This window comes from Schistocerca americana, chromosome X, assembly GCF_021461395.2.
Source record: "Schistocerca americana isolate TAMUIC-IGC-003095 chromosome X, iqSchAmer2.1, whole genome shotgun sequence".
NCBI lineage: Eukaryota > Metazoa > Arthropoda > Insecta > Orthoptera > Acrididae > Schistocerca > Schistocerca americana.
Window position 1 is genome coordinate 673,243,359 of NC_060130.1, and position 15,280 is coordinate 673,258,638.

Genomic DNA, 15,280 nt, shown 5'->3' on the forward strand with positions numbered 1-15,280 from the left:
AAGGAAATGTGGCATACAATAAAACTTGAAGAATTTTCTCTAGTGCAAAAATGTGTAAAATGCACTAGCACAAAAATCTTGAACTCACCTCCAATTCATATTAAATCCCTACAAGGCAGTAACTGAATATTTAAAAGTAAGCTGGAGCAGTTTCATCTTGAAAAAGTTTCTGTTCTCTAGACAAATTCTTTAACAGACACAGGTAAGAGCATTTTCCATATCTACCTGTGTTTTGCTGTTTTATTGTCTCTTTCTTCTTTAATTAGATCTTATAAATCACATTGTGTCCTGTAAGTTATAAAGATGGTTACTGTATTTTATGAATCAAAGGCTGTGTTTAGGTAATATCTGAAATTTACATTTTAAACTCTGTATTGACATAAACATACAACATGAGATAACAGTTTCAAGTCATTCCACAAGCATGTGTGATCACACAATAATGGATAAATGGAATGTGTATCAGAATAAATAAATAAAAACACATTCCACTATTTCTCTGGCAATTTCAGTTTCTATCTACAGTGAAAGGAATTTTTCCTCATCACATAATAAGTATTATGTGATGACATTGCAGGCCAATGGATAGAGATCATAGCTTTTCAACAAGCTGTGTGTTAAGTAAACATTGGATTTAAAATGGTGAAAAATTGCAGTGTATATCATGCAATGAAATAGCAATAAATGGTACAGTTGGACAGTTGTAATATATCACTGTCTATCTCACAGCCTCTAGTGAACACAATAAGTGATAACAAACAGTAACTGGTGTCACATCAGACTGTAGCACTTGATATTTCTGACACATGATGCTTATGAACCAGTACTAATTACCTGTTGTGCTTTGCAGTGACAATCATTGCTGTTGTCAGAGTGGTATAGAAACTTGAAGCGGGCAAGATCAGAGAAAATAATGCTTGCTCAGTTTAGTTGTACCAGACATTTGAGTATTGACTCAGATGCAAATTGATGCTGAGGATTCAAACACAAATGGCAGAAGGTCACCTATGTTGTGGTACTGAGTTATGGATTCTAATGTGTTATAGATTCCAGAGCTCAGTATAAAATGCATGAAATGTTACTAAAAAAACCACCCCACTTGATCCTGAAACAGTAAATTAAACATTTGTGTAATTATTCATGTTTTGTGTGTTCTTCTCAGGGATGCTGCCCTTATGGCAATGAGGCATAAAATATGTGGCAGGAGTCCAGAAGAAATTAAGAAAATCAAGAAAGAAGATGTTGATCTACCAGTAACTATGCAGGATTTTGATGAAGCATTAACAAGATGTAAAAAAAGTGTATCAGCAGGAGACATTGCAAAATATGAAGTTTGGATGGAAGAATTTGGATCTTGCTAGAGACCTTGAAGTGATGATTATTTTTTATGAAGTGTAAAATGACATGTGATATAATTTTCTAGCATGTTCAGACTGAAATAAAGATTATCCATGTATGGTATTCTTAACCTAATCTTTCCCATTTTCACTAACCATTATTACTGATTTGCTCATTTTTTGAAACAAAATATTTACTAATTGTGTCTGGACTATTTGTTAAGATTTACTGTGGTGTGTTCTATAGAATCGAACAAAGATATGAAAATTGTTTTGCCTCATTCTCATTAAGAAGAAAGAATTCTTATTGTAGCGTTTGGCTGTCAGCGTTAGTCCTATGTACTTTATATGGGCAGTTTTCTGGTATCAGAATGAGCCCCAGGAGCTTTAGAATGCATAATATATTTTTTCCTTATCCCTTTTCATACATTATTTTTTAACTTAATCATTTTTCATTGTTGCATATTCTAAACTTTTTTAAATTGTTGTTCCTAACCAACCTATGGTATACAATATAAGAGATATGGGATAAATGATTTATTAGCATCATAAATACCAGAAATATTTATGTGAAATGGATGAGTACCCCAAAAACATGTAGTTTACATGTCTACATCTACATCTACATCTACATCTACATTTATACTCTGCAAGCCACCCAAAGGTGTGTGGCGGAGGGCATTTTACGTGCCACTGTCATTACCTCCCTTTCCTGTTCCAGTCTTGTTGAACTTCATGCATATATGTTAAGTTATTGAGCCAGCCATGCAGTTTGTATACAAATGCGCTGTGCTAACACCCAAATCTGTACATAAATCAAAATGAACCAAATCCAAAGAAAACACATTAGGTTGGCTAATGATGGTGTCACACACTGCGTGGTGCCTAGTGGAGTACAAATGTAAATGACATACACATTACTAGGACCAAAATTGATAAAGTACAAGAAATTCCAGAACATATTAGCTTAAAAATATGTTGTAGAAAACTTAAGTAATGACCAGTACAATTGGTGATGCACCACAAATTTGTATAAAATACAAATATAACAAAGTACACAAATTTAAGTACCTTGGGGAGATCATCAAAGAAAATTGAGTGAAAAAAGAAGCACTTTGGAAGTGAATGCAAGAACTCGACAAAGCATATCAGGCATAAAAGCAATCTAAAACACAAAGTCATCTCCTGAAAGACATCGATAAATTATTGTGAAACCATTTTGTATTGTCTCAGTCAGAACCGAATGGACAAGTCACAATCTTTTTTCCCATTATTTTGCACTTAGGAGAACTGTCCTACTTCCACAGTGATGTCAAAGGGGTGGGGGAAAACTGTGTAGCAAAATTTGGCTCTTTTGAGTTTTCCACCACCTTTTGATTTTCGCACCATTTTGCACTTATAGCAGTTTACCTATGTCAGAAGGATGGGGGAGGGGACAAAATCTGTCAGAGTTGCATGGCATCATTAACGATGATGTAGATGAGGGGGAAATCTAGCAAAAATGCAGACTATCCTGAAACTGGCCTAGCCCAACTACTGAAGAATTCATTAATCAGCAGTTACAGGCATTATTGAGGAAAGTATCAATCCGGTGGAGCACCTGTGGTGATCATCCCCAAAAAAGAGTGTGTATGGATAGCTCAAAATCATATCAGTTTTGTTTTAGTTACAGATAACTCAGTAGTCGCATGATTACAGGTGCTTATCTGATCTCAAATGTAGCAGAAACTATGGATAATTTTGGATAGACTCCACCATGGACTTAAAGAGTGGTTATCACCAGCTAGAAGCAATACTGGAAGACCAGCCAAAAATGCATTTATTGTTCCTATGGGTAACTACCAATACTGGTATATGCCATTTGGATTAAAGAATGTGGCAGCCACATTTCAGCATTTGCCACATGGATTTTAGCAAGGTTTGAAAGCAAGGACGTGTACGGTACATTTGGATGACGTTGCTGACCTTGCTCAGGATATGGAAGAACAAGTGCTACTGTTAATGAAGGTGTCTGACAGTTGCGCACAGCACATCTAAGACTGAGTATTGAAACATGTGATTAATCATTAAGAGGTCTGAACTGATGCTAGTTGGTAAGGGCCATGCAAGATTTTCTGCACTGTGTTCTGAGGAAGAGCTATAGTAGTTTTTGGTTTTATTGAATTGTTATAGAAAGTTCAATGTGAAATTTGCAGAGGTAGCATGGCCACTTACTCACCAACTGAGAAAAGGAATGATGTGTCATTGTACATCAGAGTGCAGGGATGCAGTCAGTAAATTAAAAGAATTGTTAAGATCTTGTACAGTGTTGATTTTTTCAAACTATGAAAATGAATTTTTATTGTCATATGATGCAAGCAATAATTTGCTTAGCTGTTTATTGAGTTAGGAAGTGGACAGAGCAGAGCATGCAGTTGCCTATTCCTCACATTGATTGAATACATTGTAAAGAATTTACTCTAAAACAAAAAAGGAAATGCTTAAGCCTCATATGTGGCATAACATACTTTTGATGTTACTCACATTGTAGTATACTAAAAGTAATAACAGGTATGTGGTGTTGACATGGATATTAAGTTTGAAGGATCCATCAAGCAGATTGATGCACTGGATACTGAAGCTTAGCGAGTTCAATTTTGAGGTAATCCATGGACCAGACAGAACACAAGGGAACGCAGATGGCCTCAGTCTCAAGGTTTGTGTATTATGGTGAGTGGGTCACACAGCTGCAGAGTGATAGAAAGCGCAAGATCCGATGAAGACTGCAAGTTATGCAGCTACAGTTCATTCAGCATGGTGGAGTGTTATGTAAGAAAAGAAAACAAGGACCACCATCTTGTGATTCCAGCCACACTGTGGAAGGAAATGTTGAGACAGGTACATGATCATTTGTTAGCCAGCCATGGGGGTCGAAGAACCATGGAGCAGCATATAGCAAAACAATACTGGCAGTGGACACTTGAAGAAGATGTAAGACTGTACATGTATCATGTGCACAGTGGGTTGAATTAAGCCATCAGCATATTCCACTGCAAAGATTAACAGAGGCTAGTAAATCATTTGCAATGATTGATATGGAGATCTTAGGCTCTTCTAAGGTTTCTGAGAGTACAAGTCTGTCACACTGTGAGGTAGTACATGGCCAGAAAATGCCTTCACTATTTGAGGTAGTGAAGGCTAAAGTAGGGAGGAATGGAGAATAGGTATGGAATTCCACAAGAGCTTTACAGAAGGTATGGAATGAAGTGTGCAGGAACGGCTCTGCTAGGAGGGGCTAAGGCGGTGGGCGAATTTGTTGAAAGAAATTGTTCTGACACCTTTTCTTGAAATGAGGCCATTTATTGGCAGAAAAACCAACAGATGCGAATTCAAATGGACAACATGAGTCAGGCCTGGGAAGGCGAGGGTGAGCCAAGATGTAGTGGTGGGCAAAACATAATTTGCAGCAAACTTAGGTGAAGTTAAAGAAAAGTGGTGGCTGCCATTCAGACAAGTCTGAATGCCATGGCAGCTACAGAAACAAAGTCCTCGGTGCCGCAGCACCGGGAAGAGAAGATGATGTTCACAGCCACAGGGCGCGTGGCAGAGAGCGTTTTCAGCTGATGGGCAGCAGGGTACCTCCAGCGCAGCCATGCGATTTCCTCCACCCTGATTGGCCAGGAGCCGAGAAAACCACAGCAGCACCATGGAAAGTTCCGAAGCATGACTTGGTCAGCTTTGCCTAAGTGGTATTACCTCATCAGCACATGAGGGAGGTGCGTGATTGAGATTGCCCACCTCGGTGGTAACTTGCTGCTGCCAGACCATGGGACGAGAAAATTACAGGCAGCTGGATCTACTGGCTAATGCTTGACCATAACAAGAGAATGAAATAAACCTTTTTAAATAAAATAAAGATAGAATCCCCTACTATCTGGCTCAACCTTACAGAAGTGCAAAGAGCAAATACAAAGGCCCCAGAACATCTTCAGTGGATGGGGTAATGAAATGCTAAGTTACCTGAATACCATGTAGGACAGCTGGTATGTTAACAAGCTATTACACCCCAGAGGGAAAGGTAACAAAATTCTTCACTTATTACCGAGGTCCATACTTCATTAGTGAACATGAAGCTACAACCTCCTCCAAGTACACGAGACATCCATATTGGGCATATCCATCTGCCTTAGGGTGTACTCGACTCTTTACTGCCATTACTGGTGTCATTTCCAAAAAAGGGGAAGATGTAGGAAGGAGAATGTAACACAAGTGGAGTGGATTACTTCTGTGCAATCTGCATACAAGTCGCTTTCACATTAAGACAGACAGTTAAGCAAATGTATAGAGGAAATGACAGTGTACTAAATTTTCTTATAGTTTTATAAGATGCATTTTATAGCTCATATCATGTATCACATCCAGCTCCATAGCTGAGAAGTCAGCATGATTGATTACCATACAGAGGACTTGGTTTTGATTCCCCATGCTGCCAGAAATTTTTCATTGGTGGGAGGACTGGAACAGGTTACACGCAGGTTCATGATGCCAGTAACTGAGGAGATACTCGACCACATCATAATGACACCATATTTATTCAACAATGGCTGGGGGTTAGGTGTGTTGACTCCCACTCCTCCATACCACATCCACATGATGCCATTAGTTGATACATGACACAGTGGTTGGTCAGGCACAGTTCACTCATCTGTGGCAAGAACAGCAGTGCTTATATTTTATTGCTTCATGTACCATGATAATGAGAGTGTCTGAATGTATTATGTGCACATGATGAATGAGTTTTGTTTTAATTTGTATGTATTTTGACTGAGATGTTAATTTGGTGGTTGCAATTAGTGGATGAATTTCATTCTTGTGATATTTTAACAGCTGTGCAGGAAATATCTTTTGGGTTGTCTGAATTGATTCTAGTGTTTTGTTAGTATAGTAATTTGGGGATTTCTATTGTTTTGCAATGGTGGGAGATGGTGTTTGCTTATTTTTCTCTATAAATATACTGTAAGTGAGGTATAGCTACTAATGTTTTCGGGTTGTAGATTTTGATGGAACATTGGGAGAGGAAGTAACCCACACAGTTGGTACATGGTACAGCATTAGAGAAATTGTATTACTGGAATGGGGTGGTGTGCAGTGATTTTGTGACAATGGTTCAAACTGTCACAGAGATGTGCAAGATACAGCTGTTTCTCAAGGGGACAGGAGCAAGAAGATGCCCACAGGCATCCTCACAGCACAAGCATATTTCCAAAACACAGGGCCCTACTGGGCACAATCTGTGTGTGACCTAATTAGAGTTATCAGCACTTGCTATGAGCAGGGATGTTCAAGGGGAACAGAGTGCTTAGAGCTATGGAACAGTGGGCCACTGTTGAATGGTACAAAATGTGACATCTTGGGACTGACTTTTCAGCTCCCAGCAACAATAACAAGAGCTATGGCTCTGAACATAACAAATTTACTGCTGTGTTTTCTTGATAATCCTCTACATCACTCCATACTGACATCACTCATTGATCATATAGCTGCACAGAAAGGGGCACATAAGTGTGGAACAGATGTTCCAATAGATTCAGTAATATTGCAGCAGGTACCAGCACAGAGTCATGGTAATTGTAATTTAATCCTGGGGCACCATCTTAATCCCAGTCCAAACCTCTGTCTATGAATGCTAGAGAACCAACTGTCCACCCAAAATTCCAGTCTATTACATACTGATCAAGTGTGTCAGCCCCAGAGTGCTGAACGATTGTGGGTCTACCAGCCTCCATAAACCATGTGATCAAGTGAACAAAGAAAGAAGGCGCTCAATGTAGAAATTGTAAATAATGGTGTCAGAGGACAGAGATGCTACAGTGTTAGGTTATTTTAAATGATTAACAGGCTTAGAACAAGCCAGGGATTCAGAGGACTGAATATTCCTGAAGAGGAAGACGTTTTGTGTAACACAGTCCAGACTTCACAACCCATTGAGAGTCAGGCAGGTGAGCTGAATATGAAATCTTGTTACTGGGTGCTAGAATTCTGCTGGCACAGCATGCTGCAAGACCACAGTCTGCTACAGTGGTGGGCTGAAATTCCACATGTCATGACACAATTCTACACTTTCATGGTCACCTACATGACAGGGCCCTATCACACCGTAGCTGTGCAGAGTTACTATACATACTCATTACTCAGCACCTACCAGCACTTTTATTCATACTATGATTGGCTCTGGGATGTCCAACAACAGCTGACACCACCTCTAGGTCAGCTGCCTCTGTGGGGCAAATCAGCTTCAACTTCACCTAGCACATTGTAGGAACCACTGCTAGAACTGATAGTTTTGGGTCTGGAACTGGGACTACCAAGGGATGACCTCCTTTAGGGTGTCTTCATCTGCTACCCCAGCCACCATCAAGAGCCCTGGGCCAAGTGCTGGGCATCTGTGCATCTGACTTGCTGTTCACAGTCATTGCCTCATAAGCCTGCTGGCTGCCATAGGTGCCTACCATACATAGTATAGCTGGGGCGCTAGCTGTGGTCTTCTGCTGAGGCAAGCATCATTGCCTTTAGTACACAAACACTCCTTTGAGCTGGACATGTAGCATGGAGCTATACTGAAATAGTGACCATTGCCTGGGTGACCACTGGGATGCTGTCATCAACCTCTGTACAGAAGTCTTGCAGCATAAAGAATATTATTACTGATTGAGTTCTTCATTCTAGGGCAGAATTGGACATCTGGCTAATAATGATGTCCACACCCTGAAAGCATTACACTGTGTGTGTATGTGTGTAGGGGGGGGGGGGGGGGGAGTGTGTGTGTGTGTGTGTGTGTGTGTGTGTGTGTGTGTGTGTAGAGAGAGAGAGAGAGAGAGAGAGAGAGCTAGAATATCACTTTCTGTTTATCATTAGAAGGTCTGTACCAGTCATTCTGACTGGTGAGCATTGTTTAACATTCTATAAATAGTGTATGCCTTTATTTAATGTAATTTGGTGGTTTATAGCTTCTGTAAAAGACAGAAACCTATTACAAAAAGTGGATAACTATAAACATTTTTATCATAAAATGGCACCCAGTTATGTTGTCTGCAGAGTATTTTTTACATTTATCATCTCTACATGTGCAAAAATGGATTTTTACATCTGCTTAGCTTATTTTATTTCATTCTTCTGATCATCCCTATCTTTCTTTCCATTTTACTTGATGTAGTGGAAGTGCAAACGTGTGTTTCTTGCTGCTCTCTGTCAGTATATTGTTGTGCTCTGCAGAAGTTCAGGGCTCCTCATTATTGTGGCTCATTGGTGTTTCCACATGTGTAGAGAATTACTGAACTACTTGAACAGTTTACCAGAAGAAGAGTCTGCACGAGAAGATATTTATGATTCTGATGAGTTGGATGATAAAGATGTCAAAGATGACACAGAATATCAGCTTCATGAAACAGAACATGGTGAATCATCTGAGGTGCAAGATGAATATTCAGAACCTGTAAAACAACACACAAATAATCCAGTTCTTATAGATTCAGTTCCTGTGGTGCCTCAAACCCCTACTCACAGTCAAGGAAGAAAATGGAAATAATCACATTCATCTCAGCATCTAGAAGCTAGAGTGAGGAGACTGCACCAAGTGGAAAAGTGTGGACTTGACTGCACCATGTCATGCACCTGGGAGATCAGTGCATCATAACATGTTGGAAACTATAGGGCCAACATGTAATACTAAGAAACTTATAGACAGATGGTGATAGACAGAGGGTGTTACTTGAGTGCATTGTGAGTGCTAATAGACAATAATATTCTACAAATCATAAATACTTTACAGAAATTATAGCCCAAAAAGTTAATCAAGATGCTTAGGTGGTGGCAAGTGTGGGACCCGCCATTTTTTTCTCGCACTATGGGAAGACTTGATAGAAGTAATGAGTAGGTTAACAAGTAGAGGTACTATACAAATGTATGTTGCTGATGCTGTCATCGATGATACACTTGATGGGTCATGAGATGTTCCCAACCCCACCCCTCCCTTGCCTGACAAAGTTCAATTGCCCCTCCATAAAGTGGTCAAAAGTTCAAATTTTGGCAGGAAATTCAAATTTTGATGGGCAATTCAAAACATAGCCCAACTGTGCTAGCATCTTTGCTGTTGAAGTAGGACATTATCCTAATTCAAAAATGCAAGATGGCGACCAGCCCATACTGGGACGAGCTCTACAACATCATAATCCAAGAACTGGAATACTGGCACTGGCTGTATTACATCACAATCCAGCTCAGACCTTTGGGCTGTTTACAACAGCTTGGTGGGTTTCCTATGGAAGGAGGTCTGTGGTCCAAAATATAAATTTGAAGGAAATTAAAAATGGTCCATTGTCATGCTGGCTGACCTGGAATTTTGGAACAGGCACTATAACATCATAATCCAGCTCAGATCTGTTGAGTTGAAACTTCCTGGCAGATTAAAACGGTGTGCCGGACCAAGACTCAAACTTGAGACCTTTGCCTTTCGTGGGCAACTGCTGTACCAACTGAGCTACCCAAGCATGACTCACGGCCCATCCTCACAGCTTTACTTCTGCCAGTGTCTCGTCTCCTACCTTCCAAACTTTTCAGAAGCTCCCCAGCGAACCCCCAACCATGGGGTAACTTTGACCAGTGACATGAAAAAATTATTAGGTAAATTAATCAGTAGCTAGGTGGCTAGCCCCCAATATACAATATTCAGTTTCAGGAAACTGTTTGTGTGTTCTGATATCACACTTATATTGAAAATTTTGGTCAAAGTATCCCCATTTGATGGTACCACCTTCCCACCTGAATGATTTTTAGTAGAAAACAGAGCAGAGCAAAGAAGAACAACACAAGATAAACAGGGTCAGGGCTTTATTAGAGGTGAATGGTTCATCAGAAATGACTAAAAGCAGTAGCTGCAGTAAGCAAATTAAATCTAACATTCTGCCATTTCATATAATGTATCATAATGTTCAGTCTCTGACTAACAAATTGCAAGAACTAGAAATTATACTATGTTCTGACCTAAATGTTGATGTTATCTGCATAACATAACATTGGCTAGAAGAACCACAAATAGAAACTCTAAAGATCCCTGGTTTTTCTCTAGTCAGTTCATTTTGCAGGTCTTATTATAAGCATGGAGGGAGAACTATCTTTGCAAAGCAGCATTTGAGGTATAAAGCAAACATATTCTGAACTGAATAAAGAAAAAGTCTTTGAAATGGTGGTTATTGAACTTACTGACATTCAACAAGTTATTATAACTATATACAGATCCCCTGATGCTGACATAAAAGAAATCCTGTATAAATTTGATATGATGTTAAATATTGTAGAACTAAAGAAAAGAAAATCATTTGTGGAGACTTCAACATAGACTTTTTGAAACCCTCAAACTACAAAGATGAATTACTGTACATGACAAAGAGTTTCAAGTTAATCCCCACAGTAAATACACCAACACGAATCACTAGGCGTAGTAAAACTGCACCAGACCAAATTTTTATTCAAGAAGCCTTTTCTCACTACAGTAGTGAAGCAGTTAAGATGGGATACAGTGATCATGATTCTGTGTTGTTATCACTGGAATTATGTTCAGAGAAAATATCTCCCATTAAAATAACTGAGTGCAGGGATTTCACTGATGGCATTATAGCAAACTTTTGCAACATAATAAGCTGAGGAACATGGGCTGAAGTGTTTAATGAAACAGATATAAATAGAATGTTTCATAACTTTCATGGATCGTATAAGTACTATTTTGACACAGTCTTCCCACTAAAGCAACATAAATTAAAACCAACCAGAAACAAAAGTTGGATTACTAAGGGCATAAAAATCTCCAGTGCAAGGAAAAGATTTCTACATTTGTATAAAAAACAAAACACTATATCATGAGAAATGCAAAATTATATCAAAGAATACAGTGAGATCTACCACAAAGTTATTAAAGAGGCAAAGAAAAGGGGGAATGATGAATATATCTGCAAATCAAACAACAAAAAACAGGCCGCATGGAACATCATCAGATTTGAAACACACATAAAACCAGTGGCAAAAAATATTAACTTAAAGCTGGAAAACAAACAAGTATCAGATGCTACCTCTGTAGCTAATATCTTCAATGAGTACTTTGGCAAAACTGCAAATGATCTTATCCAAAGCAACTTTCAGAATACTAATATGAACTACATTGAGAACTATAAACCACTGATGGGGTCTTTGTTACCCAAGCAGGTCACACAGAGTGAGCTCATACTGGCAATGAGCTCATTAAGGAAACTTTATGTTGTTTTGATGAGATTCCAGATTGTATTATAAACCAAACAAAATGATATATTGTAGAACCTCTGAAGCATGTTGTTAACCACTCCTTTTACAAAGGTACCTTTCCAAATTTTCTAAAGATTGCAAAAGTAACACCCTTGCACAAAAATGGAGCCACAGACAATGTTAACAATTACAGACCTGTAGCACAGCTTAGAGGCGTCTCAAAGTTCTTTGAGAAGCTCTTTTATAATAGGTTGCTAGAGTTTGTTAACAAAAACTCATTGCTGTCAAATCATCAACATGGCTTCAGGCAATCTAGATCCGCAACCACAACAGTCTATGAACACAACACAACACAACACAACGCAACACAACTATTCTGCCTTTAAGTTTCTAGAATGCTTGTTCAAAAGATATTTGGCTGACTGTGCACAAAGCATAACCATAATTCTGATTCCTTATTACTGAAAAATGAATGCAAAGTAGCAGAACACCCTGGTTCTGACAGGAAAAATGATTTTAAAGCAGGATACAGTTTCACAATCCTTACAAGTGCAGGCAATAATGCTAACCACCTTGCTCTGCTGTAACTCAGTACTTGCTAATATTCAATATTCACAACTTCACAGAATTCTGTATTCGTTCCACCAGAACACTGTATATGTGGAAATGCTTATAAATTTTACACACATTGTTTTCCACACCAGTGGGCTACTGCTGTTACTGTGGTGTTGTGAATTATATATGCCATGCAACCAATCCCTATAGGAGGCTTTTTAAGACTGACTTTTGATTTGCTGGAAACATTTTGTTTAGCCCCTCTCTTAACTCCACAAACATACTATTCATTTTATCAGCTGAGAGACACACAAATTTTGACTTCCAGTTATTGGCCTGTAGAACATGATGTACATACTGATAAGACGGCTGATGTTTCATTTTCAACAGAACAGAAATCTGATAACTTCACATGTACCCCACTTACAGGTTTGAAATATCTGACAATGAGAGGAAGTAATTTAGTTGATTTATGATTGCTGGTATCAATAGAAATGCTTATAAAATTCATTTCATTAAGGTCTTCAGTAAGAAGCTCTTTGCACGATGGATCCAATACATTGTGAACTATACATTCTGTTTTTGCCCTTGCCCAACTAAACTTGGTATCATACAGTTTCTTAATCATTTTCAATGTGCAGTCCATGGAACTATAGCTGTGTCTGTGACGCACAGTGTGGTAGGTAGATGTTCCTTCTACGCAGCCAATTTTAATTCTTCATTGCGTGAGACAGAATGAATTTGTAAAAGTTACTAACAAAGAAAAAAAATTGCAGTAGTTAAGAACGAAAGTATAAGATTTCAATATTACAGTATTGTGTTAACATATGTAATGCTCTACTGGGTACAAAGGTGCTCATTTTTAATGATGTTGCAGCAGCTATTGAATCCAATTTATGTTTCTTACAAGGGAACCTCCCCACCGCACCCCCTCAGATTTAGTTATAAGTTGGCACAGTGGATAGGCCTTGAAAAACTCAACACAGATCAATCGAGAAAACAGGAAGAAGTTGTGTGGAACTATGAAAAAAATAAGCAAAATATACAAACTGAGTAGTCCGTGCGCAACATAGGCAGCATCAAGGACAAATGTCAGCTCAGGAGCGACGTGGTCCCGTGGTTAGCGTGTGCAGCTGCGGAGAAAGAAGATCTTGCTTCAAGTCTTTCCTCGAGTGAAAAGTTTAATTTTTTATTTTCAGACAATTATCAAAGTTCAGGCACTCACACATAATCAACTTCGCTCTCCAAAATTCCAGGACATGTTCAGATTTGCTTGGACATATTCAGGATTTGACGCTCTACACAAGGAAAAATTTGAAACGTTAAAAACCGTTAAAACATATGTTTTGACAGAGCACAGGGAAAACTGTGCGACTGTGAAACTGTTGCATTCATTTGTAGCAGTTTATGTGACACTCTTATGTTTTCATCACTTTTTTGGGAGTGACTATCACATCCACAAGAAAACCTAAATCGTGCAAGCTAAAACCCATTCGCCAAGTGTACAAGTTAGGTGGGTCGACAACATATTCCTGTCATGTGACGCACATGCCGGCACCTGTGTCGTATAGAATATATCAGACGTGTTTTCCTGTGGAGGAATCGGTTGACCTATGACCTTGCGATCAAATGTTTTCGGTTCCCATTGGAGAGGCACGTCCTTTCGTCTACTAATCGCACGGTTTTACGGTGCGGTCGCAAAACAGACACTAAACTTATTACAGTGAACAGAAACGTCAATGAACGAACGGACAGATCATAACTTTGCGAAAATAAAGAATGTAAACTTTTCACTCTCCTGCTAACCACGGGACCACGTCGCTCCTGAGCTGACATTTGTCCTTGATGGTGCCTATGTTGCGCACGGACTACGCAGTTTGTATATTTTGCTTATTTTTTCATAGTTCCACACAACTTCTTCCTGTTTTCTCGATTGATCTGTGTTCAGTTTTTCAAGGCCTATCCACTGTGCCAACTTATAACTAAATCTGAGGGGGGTGCGATGGGGAGGTTCCCTTGTTAGAGGTTTGTTTACGGTTAGGCCGAGGCTGCGCTTGGGAGCGTACTGCGGCCACGCCGGCCGGTGGGGGACACGCCGCACGCTTCGTCAACATCGCACAGAGTATTTCCCCGACGTCGCCCCATGCCTCTATTTGCGCTCCAGCGGCGCGAGAAATTTCAAAAGACTGAGTGGTGGATAGGACTTCATCTAGAGTCGGATTTGCCAACTGAAGGGCACGTTGCCTAGCTTCTTTGTCGGGCGCCGATGGCATAATAGCATCCCGTACCAAGGAATCGGCGTAGGATTCTTTGTGAACTTCAGTAACAAATTGACACTTTCTACTGAGGCCGTGAAGTTCAGCAGCCCAAGCGCGATGGGATTGATTTGGTTGTTTTTGCAACGATAAAAGGCAACACGAGAGGCTACCACATGCTTTTGCTTTTGAAAATAGACGGAGAGAAGTGAGCACATTTCAGCAAAGGACAAAGACGTAGGCTCTTTCAAAGGAGCCAATTGCGACAACAACCGATACATTTGAGGTGAAATCCATGAAAGGAACAGAGACTTAAACGTTTGTTCGTCCGTGACATGAAATGCCAAGAAGTGCTGTCGAAGACGGTTTTCGTAATCAGACCAGTCTTCCGCCGTCTCGTCGTAAGGAGGAAAAGGAGGTACAGACAACGACAAGAAACGCCCCGCATTTGATGCCGCGACGAAATCACGACTCGCATTTGTGAGAAGCGTTTGCTGTTCTATGAGATCTTGCAGTAGTTGCTCTAAAGTAGCCATGGAAACATGTGGGTCAACGATGGAAAAGAAAATTCAATACCTCGTCGCCAATTGTTATAACTTCAAGTTGAAGAAATATATTTCAAGGAAGATGCAATACATGAAAGTCACAGATCAAGTAAACAGAGTAAGACGGGTGTACACTTTCACAGTCAAATCACAACTGAATCCGAGTCTAGCGGCTGCTGGCTGGCTGGCCGCTTAGGTGGGGCGGGTACTGCATGGCTGGCAGACAGCGCCGCATGTAGAGGACGCACTTTGAAACATCGGCGAGTCACAACAATAGAGAGAGTCAAGACTGATCTGATGTACATTCATTACTTTCCCT

At 39.7% G+C, this 15,280-nt stretch overlaps 1 protein-coding gene across 1 annotated transcript in view; it reads left to right on the top strand.

The window, feature by feature from the left end:
• Positions 1-1,428, top strand: part of LOC124555595 (katanin p60 ATPase-containing subunit A-like 1) — a 170,899-nt gene extending 169,471 nt beyond the window's left edge. The window contains exon 9 of the mRNA XM_047129560.1: positions 1,163-1,428. Within this exon, the coding sequence (XP_046985516.1) occupies positions 1,163-1,361 (199 nt within the window). The 3' untranslated portion in view covers positions 1,362-1,428. The remainder of the gene's footprint in view (positions 1-1,162) is intronic.
• The last annotated feature ends 13,852 nt before the right edge of the window (positions 1,429-15,280 follow it).